Source organism: Salvelinus namaycush, chromosome 33 (assembly GCF_016432855.1).
Source record: "Salvelinus namaycush isolate Seneca chromosome 33, SaNama_1.0, whole genome shotgun sequence".
In the NCBI taxonomy this organism is placed as follows: domain Eukaryota; kingdom Metazoa; phylum Chordata; class Actinopteri; order Salmoniformes; family Salmonidae; genus Salvelinus; species Salvelinus namaycush.
The window spans coordinates 20,606,001-20,626,392 of NC_052339.1; the positions used below are offsets into that span (position 1 = coordinate 20,606,001).

Consider the following 20,392-nt stretch of genomic DNA (forward strand, 5'->3'; position numbering starts at 1 on the left):
TCAGGCTATGTTAAATTATTGGTGCTTTCAAGACAACTGGGAACTCTGGAAAAAAACAAGGTCAAATATTGAAATTAGTGATCTTCGGGTTGGAAAGTCGGAGCTCTAGAAAGATACCGGAGTAATTCCGAGTTGGATGACCATTTAAAACTATTTTACCCAGTTGGAGCTAGTTTTTTTCCCCGAGTTCCCAGTTGTCTTGAATGCACTGAAGTCTGAGATTTCCGAATTCCTAGTTGTTTTGAACACGTCATTAGTACAGGGTAATCTGGGACAAAGAACCATAAAGAATAGAATAGCGCCATTTAGAGGTGAGAGGTGTCTGATTTACAACAACTGACCCAGGTCCTAGGTTCTGTCGATCTATTGGTCGGTGGGATGGGTTACAGAGTGTTGATGAGGGAGTAGGGTGAAGTTGCCCCTTGAGATGCTGATTTTGAGTCAGTTTAGCATTTTCCAACCTAATGGTTAAGGTTAGGATTGGGGAAGGGGAAGTTGATCCTAGATCTATACCTAGGGCAAACTTCAACCCAGAGCGTTGATGGGCGAGTGAGGTAACCCCAATGCCTGGTCAGTAAGGACTGGCCATGTATAAAGTGTCCTGGAACCCCTTTGGCTGCCACGGCTCCTGGTGGTCTGACCTGTTCGGAGACTAGGGAAGACCAATCCCCTTGTAGGGTTTGAACCTCAGCAGAGCAGGCTGAGGGGGAGTTGTTATACTTAACAAGAGGTATTCTATCCATCCTCAGTATTGTAAATTAATTGTAAAATTGTTTAAATGCCTGTTGTACGTATTTTTTATTACCAGTAGTTCTATATAATAAAGTCTGACAAAAACATGGTGTTCTTAGTATGAGCGTTTAGAATAGCCTGAGTGCCAGTCTGTTTGCGCTATCATGCCAAGTCCTGTCACTCATTGCCATGCCAATGGCTTGAAAATGAGCAATGGGGTTGGCAAGAGCATGAGCACAGATCTGGGTCCAGGCTAGGTTTAGAACACTAAGGAGAGCAATAACAGTATGTGCAGAGTTCCAGTTGACTCAAATATCCACCCCTCATCAATCTATCAATCAAATGTATTTATAAAGCCCTTTTTACATCAGCCGATGTCACAAAGTGCTACAGAGAAACCCAGCCTAAAACAACAACCAGCAAGCAATGCAGATGTAGAAGTACGGTGGCTTGGAAAAATTCCCTAGAAAGGCAGGAACCTAGGAATAAACCTGGAGAGGAACCAGGCTCTGAGGGGTGGCCAGTCCTCTTCTGGCTATGCCGGGTTGAGATTATAACAGTTCATGGCCAAGATGTTCAAACGTTCGTAGATGACCAGCAGGGCCAAATAATAATAATAATCACAGTGGTTGTAGAGGGTGTAACAGGTCAGCACTTCATGAGTAAATGTCAGTTGGCTTTTCATTGCCGAGCATTCAGAGTTAGAGACAGCAGGTGCGGTAGAGAGAGAAAGTCGTAAACAGCAGGTCCGGGACAAGGTAGCACGTCTGGTGAACAGGTCAGGGTTCCATAGCCGCATCCATCAGCCCCTCACCTGACATTAACCTGCTCGTGGTAATATACTGTACAATCCCATAAAACTTAAAGATCCACCCCTCACACACCAAGTCCATGATACTCACCTGCTCACGGTAATGTACAACCCTCTCAGCTCTCTTAGGACATAAAACAGGACTTCTGCAAAAAGCAAGTTCAAACTGAACCATTGAATATTCCACCTAAAGTGTAACTTTCATGCCCTGCTAACCAAACAAGGGTGAGTCTTGGAAGTGAACTGTTGCCTCCAGAAGCCATTCCAGAGAAAGGAATGTGACTATGAGAGAAAATGGCTTACAAATTGTTGCGCATATCTCCTGTCCATTGTGGCATGACATCTTCAAGAATCCAATCCTACTTTATTGTGTAGCCACAGCTTCTGTAAATCCTGTCTGCAGGAACACTGGGGAGAGAAGGAAGAAAAGAAATGTCCTGAATGCAAGAGAAAATCTTCAACAGAGATTTTCCTTAACATGGCTCTGAAGGACATATGTGAGGCCTTCTTACAGGAGAGAGCTTCAACAAACTCCAAAAGTGCTATGCAGTCTGCACAGGGAGAAATTCAAGCTCTTCTGTCAGGAGGATAAACAGCCAATCTCTGTGAAATACCAGACCTCAATAAAACATGAACACTGGATCAGATCCATAGATGAGGCTTCACAGGTTTATAAGGTATAGGAAAACATTGATTAAATTCAATCAAATCAAATCAAGTTTATTTTATATAGCCCTTCGTACATCAGCTAATATCTCGAAGTGCTGTACAGAAACCCAGCCTAAAACCCCAAACAGCAAGCAATGCAGGTGTAGAAGCACGGTGGCTAGGAAAAACTCCCTAGAAAGGCCAAAACCTAGGAAGAAACCTAGAGAGGAACCAGGCTATGAGGGGTGGCCAGTCCTCTTCTGGCTGTGCCGGGTGGAGATTATAACAGAACATGGCCAAGATGTTCAAATGTTCATAAATGACAAGCATGGTCAAATAATAATCAGGAATAAATGTCAGTTGGCTTTTCATAGCCGATCATTAAGAGTTGAAAACAATAAACAATAAAGATTATTTGTATTTACTATTCATAAAACAAGCAAAACATGGATAGACGCTTTAAACAGTTTTTTCCTGATGGTTGTCAGTCTGTAGGGCAACGAAATGTTTAAATTGTGCAAGGGGGTGTATATTTTCTATAGTCACTTTACAGACATTTACCAAGTTTCCCTGTCTGATGTCATACATATTTTAGTTTAGCCACACCGATCACTTATAATTTGAATACAGTGCTCTGTTCTCTCTGTTAAGCTCCTGTGATTCTAGATACTGCCCACCCAGATCTCATCCTGTCTAAGTCAGTGAGACACAGCAGCTTCCTGACAACCCAGAGAGGTTTGATAGCTACAAATGGCTCCTGGGCTCTGAGGGCTTTCACTCAGGCACACACAGCTGGGACATTGAGGTTGGGCCAGTTATTGTCAATGGGTGTGATACAGGAGGGTGTCTGAACGAAGGGTGTAGTTAAGAGTGGGTACTGGTCATTGAAGCAGTTTGATGCAAAATACACAGCACAGTTGCCACCAGGACCATCCATTGACCGTAGCACAGAAACCCCAGAGGATCAGAGTACTCCTGGACTGGGACAAAGGAATGCTGTCCTTCTCTGACCCTGTTAACAACACACACATACACACATTCACACACACTTTCACTGAGAGAGTCTTTCCATTAATTGGTGATTACGGCAAACACCAGTGTCTAAGCATCTTGGCAGAGGAGGCCTTTTTAACAGTGGAATAGCCCTGCAATGATATTTACTCACAGCCAAATACAGCTGAGGTTAAACACTCCACAATGCTTCGGTATTTTTATTTTGAATTAGTCAGCAATGTTCAATAATAAAAAATAAAAAACTGCTCCTTGCACCACCATGTATTATTAGGCCTGTTCTTTGAGTGGTGGGTGACCAGTGGGGATCAGCCAGGATGGGGATGATGTGTGATGACTTTTTTAGTTTTTGTTAAAATCCTTGTGGAACTGTTTTGGATGAGCTGTAATCTGTTGTTTGCAAGTACAAGTAGGCCTACAACCACTGTGTTTACATAATCAATTCTGAAGAGAATATAACCAATTAAATTATTGTTTTATATGATTGTTGTAGAGAATATTGTTTTGTATAGACCAACAGATTGTTTTGTACTACAAACAATTGTTTTGTATAAGCCTACAGATAATTGTTTTGTATAAGCCTACAGATAATTGTTTTGTATAAGCCTACAGATAATTGTTTTGTATAGGCATACAGATAATACTGATTTTAGTTTTGTTGCCTCTTACTTGAGGAATAATCTCAGAAACTCTCTAAAATGTGATGTTTTGGTGCCTCTAGGCTAGGGAAATTCAGATGGCTGATTGTTGGCCTTTTACTGACTGTTGTTTTTTATGATTGTGTTATGTATCACTCTGGTTTTCATAGTGTATTGATGTGTATATTTTTGTAATTTTTGAAATTACAGGGCTCTTGTGAAAAACCTTGTTCTCAGCATGATCAAAATAAAGGTTAAATAAAAGACTGTGGCTAAACAGCATTGAAACACAAGTTTCAACAATACAGAATGGGAAAGGAGGAAATAGGCTCTCTTCATATAATGAATTAAAATGGCTTTATTTGTATGGCATGTTCAACGGAAACAAAGTTTAAAAACTACGATGTGTTTCGGCTGCATGGACGTCAGGGAGTACAAAGATATGATAATAGTCCTCTTTTGAACATATTTTTCCAATCAACCCTGATTTGAAGAGGGAGTGGTTACAGAATTCATTGGACAACACCTAGTAAGCAATACTATACATATTCAAAAGTGAAATACTGTAGATATGTTATCAAAAATGCAACTCAAGGCTAGAAGCATCAGGACCCATAGAAAGGTAGTTCTAACCTTGAATATGACTGGGCAAAGTGCTAAGAATAGGAGAGACATCTATTTTATAGTACACTAGAACACAGCAAACATGGACCACAGCAGTCTAAACATAGCTGAGGACAATAGAGCAAAATGTCCACTAGATGACAGCAAATGGCCCTATCACGACCCTACAGGAAAGGTGAGAAATCCATATTTTCATTTAAACCAGGGTACTTAGTGGCCTGTAGTTTGTAAATCCATATCTTCATTTAAACCAGGGTACTTAGCGGCCTGTAGTTTGTAAATCCATATCTTCATTTAAACCAGGCTTGGGCAAGTTGCTGTGGGGTGTGCAGGGCTGTTGACCAGGGTAGGGGTAGCCAGGTGGAAAGCATGGCCAGCTGTAGAAAAATGCTTATTGAAATTCTCAATTATCGTGGATTTATCGGTAGTGACAGTGTTTCCTAGCCTCAGTGCAGTGGGCAGCTGGGAGGAGGTGCTCTTATTCTCCATGGACTTTAGTGTCCCAGAACTTTTTGGAGATTGTGCTACAAGATGCAAATTTCTGTTTGAAAAAGCTAGCCTTTGCTTTCCTAACTGCCTGTGTATATTGGTTCCTAACTTCCCTGAAAAGTTGCATATCGCGGGAGCTATTCGATGCTAATGCAGTACGCCACAGGATGTTTTTGTGCTGATCAAGGGCAGTCAGGTCTGGAGTGAAACAAGGGCTATAGCTGTTCCTGGTTCTACATTTTTTGAATGGGGCATGCTTATTTAAGATGGTGAGGAAAGCATTTTTAAAGAATAACCAGGCATCCTCTACTGACGGAATGAGGTCAATATCCTTCCAGGATACCCGGGCCAGGTCGATTAGAAAGGCCTGCTCGCTGAAGTGTTTGAGGCAGTGCCACTGCCAATGAGGCAGTGATCACTGAGATCCTGGTTAAAGACAACAGAGGGGTATTTGGAGGGCAGGTTGATTAGGATATCTATGAGGGTGCCCGTGTTTACGGATTTGGGGTTGTATCTGGTAGGTTCATTGATAATTTGTGTGAGATTGAGGGCATCAAGCTTAGATTGTAGGATGGCCGGGGTGTTAAGCATGTCACAGTTTAGGTCACCTAACAGCACAAGCTCTGAAGATAGATGGGGGGCAATCAATTCACATATGGTGTCCAGGGCACAGCTGGGGGCAGAGGGTGGTCTATAGAAAGCGGCAACGGTGAGAGACTTGTTTCTGGAAAGGTGGATTTTTAAAAGGAGAAGCTCAAATTGTTTGGGCACAGACCTGGATAGTAAGACAGAATTCTGCAGGCTAACTCCGCCCCCTTTGGCAGTTCTATCTTGTCGGAAAATGTTGTAGTTAGGGATGGAAATTTCAGGGTTTTTGGTGGTCTTCCTAAGCCAGGATTCAGACACGGCTAGGACATCCGGGTTGGCAGAGTGTGCTAAAGCAGTGAATAAAACAAACTTAGGGAGGAGGCTTCTAATGTTAACATGCATGAAACCAAGGCTTTTACGGTTACAGAAGTCAACAAATGAGAGCGCCTGGGGAATGGGAGTGGAGCTAGGCACTGCAGGGCCTGGATTAACCTCTACATCACCAGAGGAACAGAGAAGGAGTAGGATAAGGGTACGACTAAAGGCTAGAAGAACTGGTCGTCTAGTACGTTCGGAACAGAGAGTAAAAGGAGCACGTTTCTGGGCACGGTAGAATAGATTCAAGGCATAATGCACAGACAAAGGTATGGTAGGATGTGAATACAGTGGAGATAAACCTATGCATTGAGTGACGATGAGAGAGATATTGTTTCTGGAAACATCAGAGGAAGGAAATAATTGAGTAGATATATTTTATTGTCAGAAGAGGAGCTTACATTTACATTTTAGTAATTTAGCAGACACTCTTACCCAGAGCAACTTACAGTAGTGAGTGCATATATTTTCATACTGTTTTCGTACTGGTCCTCGGCGGGAATCCTACCCACAACCCTGGCATTGAAAGCGCCATGCTCTACCAACTGAGCTACACGAGACGGGCTCATTGTAATGGCTGGAATGGAATTAATGGAAGGGGGTCAAACATGTGGCTTCCATTAGTTTGATGTGTTGGATACTGTTCCATTTAAGCCATTACAACGAGCCCGTCCTCCTACAGCCCCTCCCACTAGCCTCCTCTGATTATTGTATATCAGTCTGAAGATAAACATGTAGCACAGTCCCCACTGGGGTCGTCCCCTGACCTCACAGTGGCACAGAAATCCCAGAGGATCAGGTGCAGTCATTCTCTGACCATGGCCTGTTAACAACAACACATCTTCAAACCGACTTTCATTGAGAGTCTTTACACATCTAAACAATGGAAGAATAAACACCCTAATGAGAATCTTACCAATGAAGACCTCTGTAGTGGAACAGCACAGTTGGAGCCTCTTTCTGTGACAGTGAAAAAGCACAGCTGGTTAAGTGGAGTGTTTAAAATTGTTAAATGCTGTATGTTTGGGGTGTTGAGTGGCTCTACAGTATTTACCATAATTGAGTTATGGTATATAAAGCATATTTGTTTACCATTTGATTTCTTGGCTTAGTTTATAAACTAACGTAATTGTAATAAATCCGGTTGTGTCAATTAAATAAAAGTAATGTCAAGTGAATCATTGGTTGGTTGTGTTTCTTCTTCAAACAAATATCCACAATTTAATTTATTTTATATTTGTCTGATACGCATGTGTTTGGATTTGCCATTTTAGTTGTCACCAGTTACCACAGCCACAATGTAATAAACCCCCCCTATTTCTACCAATTTAAACCTAACTACATTACTAACCTTATGCCTAACTCGAACATTACATTTAGACCAAAAATCGTATTTTTGTTTTTATACATTTTTACGATATAGACCATTTTGACGTTGACGCTGTGGTAACCCACTCACCGTGTCATCATCATCATTTCATTTCACTAGGAGATCTTAGCGCTGCTACATCATCTTGAGACAACTGCGAAACGAAGGAAATCCATCTCAGTCAAGAACCGAGTAAAGGAGGCGCCGATAGCTAGATTCCTGAACCTGTATTTCTCTATTGCTGGGGCAAATAAACGGTTCAGAAATGGTAAGAATAGCTTATTATTCTATTGTCTAAGTGCCATGAAGCTTTTATTTGAGCTAGTTAGTTAGCTATCCTCTAGCTAGCGAGGCAGCAGCTCGTTGTGGTTAGCCGCGCAAGCAGGAGATGTTTTGGCGAATAATCCTGACTCATTGAACAGGGTGCCATTTTAATTTTCATCGGAAATTATGGTTTTAACCTCATATTTAGTTAAGAAAATATTGTCTGGCTCGTCATAACCTTATCAAAATACTCAAACATGAATTAGACCGACGCCCGGCGACGGCTAGCTATCGGGTCCAACAATGGCAGCTACGCTGTTTAGAAAACTAACCTAGCTAGCTAACGGCTGTCGTTCTTTCGGCTAACTTAGCTGCGTCAGCTAACGTTAGATACGTTGGCTGCCTTGTTATCCAATCTAGAAATTGTGATGTTGCTTTAGCTAGCCCATGAATGTGTTGGCTTCTATGTTGATTTAGCGAACAAGTAACTTATACCAACAATAACTAGCAAGTTTGAAAAAGTCACCGTGTTACCTTATGTGCTCAAATGTTTTGCCATTAAATAACGTTGGCGAGTTAACGATAACGTTAAGTTAGTTGGCTGGCCAACAACACTCACTAGTCTGGCTAAATGCTGTTGGCAAACCAGTCTGTAATTTGGTCTGTATTTAGTTATGACAATACAGATGAACTCGAAGGCAAGCTGCTTTTGGGCCTCTAACATTGAATGTACATTGAGCAAATTAAAACTAACGTTATTTATTTAGCCATAAATACTCTGTCCAACCAAAGTACCCTCTTCGGACTCTGTCACTAAACTACACTCATTTGGTCTGAGTATCACAACAAACAATTACTTCTGCTCTGTGAAGGCAGAGTGGTAAGCTGGGTGTAATGTAAGTGAGGGAAAGACCGTGTCAATGGAACAGTCGTCTTTCAGGTCATGTAGGCCTAGTTAGTGTTTGGTTTCAGTGGGACAGAAATCTGACCCTGCCTCACACTCACCACCCCAGTAATGGCTTCTCCCACCAATCACTAACTACCCCATGATGGTTAGTAGGAGGCAACCTCTTCCTACAGGCTCTGTGCTTCCCTGACTTCCTCTGAGGCAGGACTGCTCTACTCTTGTAGGAAATAGAGCAGCTTGACATCTCACTTTTTTTACCTTTATTTAACTAGGCAAGTCAGTTAAGAACACATTCTTATTTACAGGGGCAGAACGACAGATGTTTGTCAGCTCTAGGATTCGATCCAGCAACCTTTCGGTTACTGGCCCAACGCTCTAACCACTAGGCTACCTGCCGCCCCGTTCTGTTCCTCTGAGTCAGTCAGCAAAGCGCCTGTTTGATACAGCCTGAGGAAACCTGGACGCTAGATGTGTGTGTGCAAGGCTGAACACCCCCTCCCCGCCTTTACCTTAGATGACCTGTGTCTGTTTAACATGTGAGAGGCATGCTGAGAGCTGTGACTATAAAATCAATCCTGGTGTGCGTGCGCACTAGCCTTTCAAATGCTGAGCTGAGTGAGAATCAAAAGCTGCATACACTAATGAAATAGCCTGCCTTATTGCCCCAAAACACACCCTGCACTCCAAGCTAGAAAGCAATTAAATGGTTCCCAATACACTGTGATTTGACTACAGGATTGCATGTTCCCGAGGCATAGCTTTTGCGTTATCTGATACACAGTATCTCTGTTCTGTGAATGAATCACTCTTTCACGGTTAGAGCATTGGGCCAGTAACCAAAAGGTTGCTGCTTCGAATACCCAAGCCGACAAGGTGAAAATGTGCCCATGAGCAAGGCACTTGGCCCTAATTTGCTTCAGGGGTGCTGTACTATTATGGCTGAACCTATAAAACAACTAATTTCACTGCACCTATCTGGTGTATGTGGCAATGAAACATTTATTCATAAAATTTTTTTGCTTGTGGCAGACTACACCTGAGCTTTACCCTTTTACATTTATTTTATTTTAAATGTGTCATTTAGCAGACGCTCTTGTCAAGAGCGATTTACAGTAGTGAGTGCATACATTTTCATACTGGTCCCCCTGCGGGAGTCAAACCCACAACCCTGGCGTTGCAAGCGCCATGGTCTACCAACTCAGCCACACGGGACCTCTAGGCATTGGGTTTGTTAAATCTGTAGTCAATAAGGAAGTAGGTTAATCTTCTCTCGTTGAGAAGACCTGATTGGGTCGAAGGCTAGCGAGGTGGTTTAGCTCTGTGTTTCTGTTTATTACATTGTTGGTGTGTGTTAATGTATATGTAGGCTATTAGGTAGGGCCAGGAAGATATCGGTATCACAATCTTTTTTTCCATGGCAAAAATGAAAACATGAAGCAGACCAAACTCTTTTGGTTCTTTAAAAACCTGCTGTATGTAAAATATTGTGTGCTATAATGCATGTGACTCTGGATGAAAACATAATGATGTTTGTTACCAACATTAGGGCTGTTTCCTATAGAAGTTAAATCTGCTTTGTTTTGTTTCCTTGCCATGATACTAACTAGTATCGCGATACTGGTATCATCCCGGGCCCTAGTAAGGTTCAGTGACTCTGGCCAGGACACAATGACTGCGGTAGCCTAATGAGATTTACCGGCTGCTTTCCCACGACCACAGCTCTCTCTCTCTTCCCTGATTCATTGTGCCATTATGGTTTCTCACGGTTGTATTGTGTTGTTAATGTATAATTTCCTGCAGAAAGACCCAATTGGATTAGCTAGATATTAATACATTAGCCTTACTGTTAGTGTAAGCAGTTGTAGGGTTGGTGAACCTTATTCGGATCACCATTAGCTGACGCCATTAGAAAGGTTACGTTACTGTTCTTGTCATGTGTTGACACGCTAGTCTAGCACAGATGTTAGTTACTATTAGCAATCAGCCCTGAGGGGTATACTACAATAACGGTTCAAGAGTTAGCCAGCTAACTTGTCTAAATGTTCTGAAACAACTTAGTATTTTTTTTTTTTATAGATACACTTAAAATGGTAATGGTCGCTGACTCAACAACCAAAAACACATATCTGAGTTTAGCTTTCTTAATAAACCAAAAAAGCAATAGGTATTTTGGTTGTTTATCAAAGTTAGCTGGCTAACTCATTGAACCTCCTTTGTAGTATACCCCTCTGGGGTCTTTCTTAGAAACAACACATGATGGGGTCATGAAATTTGCACTAGAGGAACATGATGATGTTGATGTGCCAGAGTTTCAGGTTTCACAACTAACTGTGAGGAAATCACTGTCATGGCCTCCATGTTCACAGCATGGACATCCTGTAAGTTACTCACTCACCCCCTTCTGTCTTTATTGAAGTTTTTAAAGGACTCCTGCCATCATGCGTACACACACAGATACTTACACACACACACCGTAAACAAGTGATCACTGCTACTGGTGTGTCTAAATATAACATGGGAGAACTAGGCCTATCCACCAATCTAGTGCTGGTCATAAGCACAAACGCACACAAACTGCTTGTGAACGGTGTCAGGAAGTAAATAGTGTTCAGGTTGCAACACAAACAAACATCCTCAGCCTTGGGCCTAAATGACAGTAAATGACCAGAGATGGAGACAAGGTTGGCTGTCCTCTGCTATATATAGACCCTCTGCCTGGCTGTCAACAACAATGAGCCTCGCTTCCCTTCTCTCTCTTCATATCTTTGTAAATTGGGGAGGGACCTTGTTGATGTTGCCATTTCCTGGTCTCCTTTCCAATCAGGGTTTATATTACATAGCGATGTATCTGACTGTAATCAATGTCTTTGGACTGTGGAGAGCTCCTCTCATGTTGAATATACTGCGGTTTCTGTCACAGTATTTGAGGCCAGTCTGCCTGCCAGAGGACTGGGAAGGAAGTAGCCTGGCCCTAAAGTGGACTAATCTGTCATTAGCTAGCTGTAATCACGTAGTTCATAGTTCAGCTGCTAGAAAGAACAGCAACCACTGTTAGTAACCACTGTTTTCTCTCTCTTATTCCTCCAGGTCTTGTGGTGAGGTGTTGCTGCATAAGGCTGTGAGGAGGAGCAACTGACGACAGAGCCAAACTTACTGACACGCACTCACCAGCCTCCCATGGACGGCACACTCTGAGACAGCACTTGAGAGGAGAGAAACAACAGGAGTGGGAGCAGAGGAGAGAAGGAGCTGAAGAGAGCAGGAGGGACGTGACGATGTCGTCCAACAGGGGCCAGAACCCACATGGGCTGAAGCAGATCGGGCTGGACCAGATCTGGGACGACCTGAGGGCTGGCATCCACCAGGTGTACACACGGCAGAGCATGGCGAAGTCACGCTACATGGAGCTCTACACGTATCCCACACGCTAAGGGGGGGTGAAGGCCAGGGGAGGTGGTGGAATTTAAGGGGTTATTAAGTTGGTACGGCTGCTGTGATTTCCCTTTTGAAGGGTGTTTAAGGTTTATATGGCCTACTTCCCAAAGTGGAAGCTCACAGCAGTATGCAGTGTATATTGCAGTGTCATTATGGTGTTGTGTTCATGGGTGTGTCCTAGTGGTGCAATACTTACTGATGGGCTAGGTCACATCACATGTAGAGAGGTCAGAGTCCTGCTGCAATAGACCTGATACCCACCATAGTGTTTCTGTCTTAACTCCCCTGCCTGTCAGCCATGTGTATAACTACTGTACCAGCGTGCACCAGTCCAGTCAAGGCCGGGGGTCTGCCGTCCCCAACAAGCCCTCCAAGAAGAGCAGTACTCCTGGGGGGGCCCAGTTCGTAGGCCTGGAACTCTACAAGAGACTCAAGGAGTTCCTCAAGAACTACCTGACCAGTCTGCTCATGGTGAGTGGTACAGTGACATGGGGATTCCATCCTCTCCTGACCCGCTGGCACTTTGATGACCTTTCACAGATCTAATGTGTGGTTGGATACAAGGAAAATATGGTGCCAATTCCACCTATCATTGTTTACTCTTTCTCTTGAACTGTACCTTATTTTGTTTGGTGACCAATGCATCTTCCATCTCCCCCTCTACTCTCTCTCTCTCTCCCAGGATGGTGAGGACCTGATGGATGAGTGTGTGTTGAAGTTCTACACACAGCAGTGGGAGGACTACCGGTTCTCCAGTAAGGTGCTGAATGGGATCTGTGCTTACCTCAACAGGCACTGGGTCAGACGTGAATGTGACGAGGGACGCAAGGGCATCTACGAGATCTACTCGGTGAGAGGAGGGAAGGGAGGGAGGGAGGGAGGGAGGGGGTGTCTTTGTGTGTGTCAATTTTCAACTGTAAAAGATGAGTGAATTATGACATTAGTTTATCCTCTCTCCTCCATTTATCCCTCATGCCCTCTCTTCTGTAGTTGGCGTTGGTAACGTGGAGGGAGTGTCTATTCAGACCCCTAAACAAACAGGTGGGTATGATGATGATGTCACATCTGACTGACACAACACACGCACGGTAAATAGAATCACCAACCACGTCAGTTCAGTGTGTTTCACTGTGTCGTTCTATGTGTAACTGGTGTAGCGATGGATAGAGCTGCCATCTTATTCTAAGACGGCGAACAACGTAATTCATACATTCATTGACTTTACACCACTCGCTCTCTCTCTCTCAGGTAACGAATGCAGTCCTGAAGCTGATCGAGAAGGAGAGGAATGGAGAGACCATCAACACCAGACTCATCAGTGGTGTGGTGCAGTCCTACGGTACAACACACCTCAAACCAATCCACTTCAAGTTTTCACTTAGACACGCGTTTATAAAATATCATCACATTCCAGCACATCACAGAATTTTCTCTTATAGAAGAATTCAGAAGTCTCAGACTTGACTGTATGTGTGTTGTCTCCTATAGTGGAGCTGGGGCTGAATGAGGAGGATGCGTTTGCTAAGGGTCCTACGCTGTCAGTGTATAAAGAATACTTTGAGTGCCAGTTCCTCACGGACACCGAACGCTTCTACACACGAGAGAGCACCGAGTTCCTCCAACAGAACCCTGTTACTGAGTATATGAAGAAGGTGAGGATGGAGGGGAAAAATAGGGTGGGGGTAGCAGCAGTGACGGGTGTAGGTGTAGCTCCATGAAAGCACCAGGAAGTTAACCTTGTGTTTCTGTGTGTGTAGGCCGAGGCCCGTCTGCTAGAGGAACAGCGGCGTGTGCAGGTGTACCTCCATGAGTCCACTCAGGATGAGCTGGCCAGGCGGTGTGAACAGGTGCTCATAGAGAAACACCTGGAGATCTTCCACACAGAGTTCCAGAATCTACTGGATGCTGACAAGAACCAAGGTAGGGAATGGTGTAGGGGTTTTTTCAGCTGCTCAACCCAGGAAATGGAAAATACAATAGAGAATAAGTATAAGGAGTTATATATGCCTTGCTGTTATGAGTGCCTGTGTTTTTAGACAAAAGTTCTGTGTATTCAGTCTCTCTTTCTTTCTCTTTTCCTCCCTCTCAGATCTAGGTCGGATGTATAACTTGGTGTCTCGTATAACGGATGGCCTGGGAGAGCTAAAGAAACTCCTAGAAACACACATCCACAACCAGGGCCTGGCCGCTATAGAGAAATGTGGGGAGGCCGCTCTCAACGTATGTGTACACACACACACACACACATATATACATACAAATATACACACAAATATATATATGTGTGTGTGTTTGTCCCTCCTAGGACCCTAAGGTGTATGTCCAGACCACACTGAACGTCCATAAGAAGTACAACGCTCTGGTTATGTCTGCCTTCAACAACGACGCTGGCTTCGTAGCTGCTCTAGACAAGGTACACTCTAGCTTTTTAATAAAAAACTTTTTCTCCTTGAAAAAAATCAATGTAGTAAGGATTCCTATATAAATACCCAGAACTGACGTTGTAGCGCGTTCTCTCTCCAGGCGTGTGGACGTTTCATCAACAACAACACGGTCACTAAGATGGCCCAGTCCTCCAGCAAATCACCTGAACTACTGGCTAGATACTGTGACTCTCTGCTCAAGAAGAGGTGGGTAATCTACTGTATGGCGCTGGGGCTATTGTCTGTCTCTGACGTAACTAAACATTCACTGTATTCTGTTCTCCAGTTCTAAGAACCCAGAAGAGGCAGAGTTGGAGGACACACTCAACCAAGTGGTGAGGACCTACTCTTTGTTCATAAACCTTTTGACTTTCTCTTCAGAACTAATTTGAGTTACCAACTGTCTCAACGTCCTATCTCAATAAACCTTTCATATGTTGCTCATCCCTCAGATGGTGGTGTTTAAGTACATAGAGGACAAGGATGTGTTCCAGAAGTTCTATGCTAAGATGCTGGCTAAACGCCTCGTCCACCAGAACAGTGCTAGCGACGACGCAGAAGCTAGCATGATCTCCAAACTCAAGGTCTGTACCTTATATATATATATATATACACATACACACACACGCACGCATTTATCCAATCTCACACAGACCGATCACCCCAAGGAATGTAAAAGAAAATATGTAATTTTGAAAGTATTGTGACTTTCTCTCTCCCTTAGCAAGCGTGTGGCTTTGAGTACACATCTAAACTACAGAGGATGTTCCAGGACATCGGAGTCAGCAAAGACCTCAACGAACAGTTCAAGAAACACCTGACCAACTCTGAACCTCTCGACTGTAAGCACCTGTTGGTTTGTCTAATAAACCTAATACTTCTGTTTACTGGTATCTGTATTTGTTGTAAATGTGGTTCCAATGCTAAATAATGAGGTGTGTTACAGTGGACTTCAGTATCCAGGTGTTGAGTTCCGGGTCCTGGCCGTTCCAGCAATCATGCACCTTCGCTCTGCCCTCCGAGGTGAGACTCAACTCAATACCAATTCAACTTTGTAACGATACACACATCACTCCTAACTCCAACACAACTTAATACAACAAAAAATACACTCCCCAACACATTTATTTGTTTTTATTTGTTTTATGAGGCGATAGTACAGAATGTCGCCTTTTATTCTGAGGGTATTTCCATACATATCTGTTTTAGAAATGAAAGGACGTCATGTATCTAGTCCCACCATTTGAAGGTGACAAGTAAATTCAGCAAAAAAAGAAACGTCCTCTCACTGTCAACTGTTTATTTTCAGCTTAACATGTGTAAATATTTGTATGAACATAACAAGATTCAACAACTGAGACATGAACTGAACAAGTTACACAGACATGTGACTAACATAAATGGAATAATGTGTCCCTGAACAAAGGGGGGGTGTCAAAATCAAAAGTAACAGTCTGTATCTGGTGTGGCCACCAGCTGCATTAAGTACTGCAGTGCATCTCCTCCTCATGGACTGCACCAGATTTGCCAGTTCTTGCTGTGAGATGTTACCCCACTCTTCCACCAAGGCACCTGCAAGTTCCCGTACATTTCTGGGGAGAATGGCCCTAGTCCTCACCCTTTGATCCAACAGGTCCCAGACGTGCTCAATGGGATTGAGATCCGGGCTCTTTGCTGGCCATGGCAGAACACTGATTCCTGTCTAGCAGGAAATCACGCACAGAACAAGCAGTATGGCTGGTGTCATTGTCATGTCAGGATGAGCCTGCAGGAAGGGTACCACATGAGGGAGGAGGATGTCTTCCCTGTAATGCACAGCATTGAGATTGCCTGCAATGACAACAAGCTCAGTCCGATGATGCTGTGACACACCGCCCCAGACCGTTACGGACCCTCCACCTCCAAATTGATCCTGCTCCAGAGTACAGGCCTCGGTGTAACGCTCATTCCTTCGACGATAGATGCGAATCCGAACATCAACCCTGGTGAGACAAAACTGCGACTTGTCAGTGAAGAGCACTTTTTGCCAGTCCTGTCTTGTCCAGCGACGGTGGGTTTGTGGCCATAGGCAACGTTGTTGCCGGTGATGTTTGGTGAGGACCTGCCTTTACAACAGGCCAACAAACAGTTGTTGCCATCCTGTACCTGTCCCGCAGGTGTTATATTCGGATGTACCGATGTGCAGGTGTTGTTACACGTGGTCTGCCACTGCGAGGATGATCAGCTGTCCGTCCTGTCTCCCTGTAGCGCTGTCTTAGGTGTCTCACAGTACAGACATTGCAACTTATTGCCCTGGCCACATCTGCCGTCCTCATGCCTCCTTGCAGTATGCCTAAGGCATGTTCACGCAGATGAGCAGGGACCCTGGGCATCTTTCTTTTGGTGTTTTTCAGAGTCAGTAGAAAGGCCTCTTTAGTGTCCTAAGTTTTCATAACCGTGACCTTAATTGGCTACCGTCTGTAAGCTGTTAGTGTCTTAATGATGGTTCCACAGGTGCATGTTTATTAATTGTTTATGGTTCATTGAACAAGCATGGGAAACGGTGTTTACAATGAAGATCTGTGAAGTTATTTGGATTTTTACGAATTATCTTTGAAAGTCAGGGTTCTGAAAAAGGGACGTTTCTTTTTTTGCTGAGTTTATTTGGACAAATTCACTTGTGTATTACATTTAGTCTAAAGTTTGGTATTTGCTCCCATATTCCTAGCACACAATCACTTTTATTGTAAATAGAATAGAATGTTTCTGAACACTTCTAAATTAATATGGACGCTACCATGGTTACGGATAATCATGAATTACTCGTGAATAATGATGAGTGAGAAAGTTACAGATGCACAAAGATCATGTCCTCAAAACATGCTAACCTCTCACCATAACCAATAACAGGGGAGGTAAATGTTTTTGGGGGGTATGATATTTATGCCTCTAGCTTTCTCACTCCAAATGCTTATGACCCCTTCAAATGGATGAACTAGATGCATAAAGTGCTTTCATTTCAAAACGGTAAAACATATGTATAAAACAAAAATGTCCATAAATAAAATGTGACATTCTGTACCGGCACCTCATATAAAACACTTGATCTCATATCCAATTGATAGAGTATATAGAAACCAATCAAAAGTTTTAGCTTCACTGACCAAATACGTAGGGGAGAGTAGACCTAATGCATCAACCTCTCGTCCTCCAGTTGGAGCGTAGCTACCAGCGGTTCACAGCATTCTACGGCAGCAGACACAGCGGTCGGAAACTCACCTGGCTCTACCACCTGTCTAAAGGAGAGCTGGTCACCAACTGCTTTAAAAACAGGTACAGAGTTGGTACATGGTCACTTCTCACTAGAATCTGGAGATGTACGTCATCACAGATGTAATTCAATGTATGTTCCAGGTACACTCTGCAGGCCTCTACCTTCCAGATGGCAATCCTGCTGCAGTACAACACAGAGGACCTGTACTCCGTACAACAACTCACTGACAGCACACAGATCAAAACCGTGAGTTATGCTGATACTGTGCTCTAAATAGAGATGTATTAAATGTAAATAAATGCTTTTAAATGACCCCTGATGAGATTAGCACATTTGTATTTCACTGGCTGTAAATATTGTTTTTACCATTTTGTTGTTTTTAGGACATTCTGGTTCAAGTGTTGCAGATCTTGTTGAAATCCAAATTGCTGGTAAGTGCAAGTCAAGTAGAATGTGTTGTATAATGATAGTCCGTTCACTAGAGGGCTCTGGACTCTGCAGTATAAAAGCCTACACACTGATGGAAAGTAGTGACTCAAATCAAATTTTATTGGTCACATACACATGGTTAGCAGATGTTAATGTGAGTGTACCGAAATGCTTGTGCTTCTAGTTCCGACAGTGCAGTAATATCTAACAAAATCACAACGACTACCTTATACACAAATGTAAGGGGATGGAATAAGAATATGTACATAAAAATATATGGATGCGCGATGGCTGTGCGGCATAGGCAAGATGGTATAAAATACAGTATATACATACGAGATGAGTAATGTAGGATATGTAAACATTATTAAAGTGGCATAATTTAAAGTGACTAGTGATACCATTATTAAAGTGGCCAGTGATTTGAGTCTGTATGTTGGCAGCAGCCTCTCTGTTAGTGATGGCTGTTTAACAGTCTTGAGATGGAAGCTGTTTTTCAGTCTCGGTCCCAGCTTTGATGCACTGTAATGCGGTCTGTGTGTCAGGTCCTGGAGGATGAGAATGCTAACATAGACGAAGTGGAGTTCAAACCAGAAACCCTGATCAAACTCTTCCTGGGATACAAGAAGTAAGTCCGCTCTCTGTTTCTCCTTTTGTGTTGTCTGGTTCTTGTGCGTTTTCTGTCTAAGCATAGATTTAATCCTTAAAATAATGTTTGTTGTTCATGTCTCCAGTAAGAAGCTGCGTGTGAACATTAACGTTCCTATGAAGACTGAACAGAAACAGGAGCAGGAGACCACACACAAGAACATAGAGGAGGACCGCAAGCTCCTCATACAGGTGTGTTCCCGACTGCATATACATGTTTGTTGAAACTACTGTACTGAATTTCTCTTTCAGCGTGGATCACTAAGTTTTATGAACTGTGTAGGCTGCCATAGTGAGGATAATGAAGATGAGGAAGGTTCTGAAACACCAGCAGCTCCTGGCTGAAGTCCTAAACCAGCTCTCGTCCCGCTTCAAACCCAGAGTCCCTGTCATTAAGGTAACACACACTCTTACCTGTCCCAGAGTCCCTGTCATTAATAAGGTAACACACACTCTTACCTGTCCCAGAGTCCCTGTCATTAATAAGGTAACACACACTCTTACCTGTCCCAGAGTTCCTGTCATTAATAAGGTAACACACACTCTTACCTGTCCCAGAGTCCCTGTCATTAATAAGGTAACACACACTCTTACCTGTCCCAGAGTCCCTGTCATTAATAAGGTAACACACACTGTCGCAATACATTCTCAAAGGACTCCCACACATTGCACCAACTGTAATATTTTTGTCTTAAAGTACATCTTTTTCACCCCCTTTCCCTCTGCCCCCTTTTTCTCTGCTACCCTTGTCTCTCCTCTGTAGAAGTGTATAGACATCCTGATAGAGAAGGAGTATCTGGAGAGAGTGGATGGAGAGAAAGACACGTACAGCTACCTGGCTTAACCCGCCCCCTTCCCTCTCATTTTTGTCTTTTTTTTTTATGTCCGAGTAATAAAGTGTGGTTCTTCTGACTGGCAGACGTGTGTGCTCAGTGGGACATATACACATGGACACACTATCTTGTTTTGATATGCAAATATGATCAGACCCACCCCAAACCCTCACCCCATGGCATAGTGCGAAGTCCAACCAGAGAGCTGTGTCCATAGTTACTGCATGCAACTGCCTCCCTGCTAGCCTGGTCTCAGATTGATATCCTACGAAGCAAGTTTGAGGAGTTAGCGAGCTAACTTTGGTCAACTGAGTTCAACTCAGGATAAGCGGTCATACGAAAGTGGCTCACGTTTTTAGCCAGGTACATTTATATGGCAATGAATCCTTCAGAACTATCCTGCTCTGATGCAGGCTAACTCCACTTACCTTGAATGAAATGACTGGGCCTTGAGGACCAATGAAATCAGATTCCCTCATCAACCCCTTCATTTCAGGAAGATGACTGATTTTTGATGAATCAAATGTGTTATGTTAAAATCACATTACATATTTTAGTAATGTCAGAATGCATTTTAAACTTAACGCAATGTAACTTTTGTATGACTTAATACAAAAAAAGTGTGTATATAAGAGGGGGGGGGTGCTTGTGCATTGATAAGCACACCAAAGCAGGCATTAATAAAATAAAGACAGCCCTTCTAAAAGCATTTCACACAGCAGTCTGCAAGATGCATTTTGATTTCGGCACAAATTAAAATGTTAAACTGAGTTGCCCATGGATTGATTTTTGTCTCATGAGTTTGCCGTGCGACATGCACGCGCAGTTACAATCCTGCTAGAGTTAGCTCCAGACAAGACATTTTGACCGTTGTAGTGTACGGATGAAGCCTGAGCTGGTTTGTGAAGCTGGTTA

General features: G+C 43.2%; 1 protein-coding gene and 1 long non-coding RNA gene across 6 annotated transcripts; one reads left to right on the forward strand and one right to left on the reverse strand.

Annotated features, from left to right (window-relative positions):
- Positions 1-1,846: 1,846 nt before the first annotated feature.
- On the reverse strand, positions 1,847-7,788 carry LOC120027737. Its single transcript, XR_005473338.1, has 3 exons — positions 7,376-7,788; positions 6,833-6,876; positions 1,847-1,951 (listed from the first exon to the last, which is right to left on the reverse strand). It is a non-coding gene; the product is annotated as an uncharacterized LOC120027737 (long non-coding RNA).
- On the forward strand, positions 7,388-20,247 carry LOC120027736 (cullin-1-like). 5 transcript variants are annotated; one of them, XM_038972737.1, is made up of 22 exons: positions 7,388-7,553; positions 11,544-11,871; positions 12,188-12,362; positions 12,574-12,741; positions 12,882-12,932; positions 13,140-13,230; positions 13,380-13,543; positions 13,649-13,811; positions 13,981-14,111; positions 14,197-14,304; positions 14,415-14,521; positions 14,601-14,649; positions 14,767-14,898; positions 15,039-15,156; positions 15,261-15,337; positions 17,508-17,626; positions 17,708-17,813; positions 17,951-17,998; positions 18,542-18,624; positions 18,731-18,836; positions 18,928-19,221; positions 19,267-20,247. In XM_038972737.1, exons 2-22 carry the CDS (start codon positions 11,732-11,734, stop codon positions 19,405-19,407), a joined length of 2,571 nt encoding a protein of 856 aa, XP_038828665.1. In that variant the 5' UTR covers positions 7,388-7,553; positions 11,544-11,731; the 3' UTR covers positions 19,408-20,247. The 5 variants fall into 5 exon arrangements, with proteins under 5 accessions (XP_038828665.1, XP_038828668.1, XP_038828666.1 ...); XM_038972740.1 differs by having other exon boundaries at positions 18,928-19,131; XM_038972738.1 differs by having other exon boundaries at positions 18,928-19,041; positions 19,087-20,247.
- The last annotated feature ends 145 nt before the right edge of the window (positions 20,248-20,392 follow it).

Coding starts and splice junctions, on each gene's coding strand:
- LOC120027736 (XM_038972736.1), top strand. CDS start 11,732: ATGTCGTCCAACAGGGGCCAGAACCCACATGGGCTGAAGCAGATCGGG. Junction 12,933..13,139: donor TCAGACCCCTAAACAAACAG/GTGGGTATGATG, acceptor TCTCTCTCTCAG/GTAACGAATGCAGTCCTGAA. Junction 18,837..18,927: donor ACCGCAAGCTCCTCATACAG/GTGTGTTCCCGA, acceptor TGAACTGTGTAG/GCTGCCATAGTGAGGATAAT.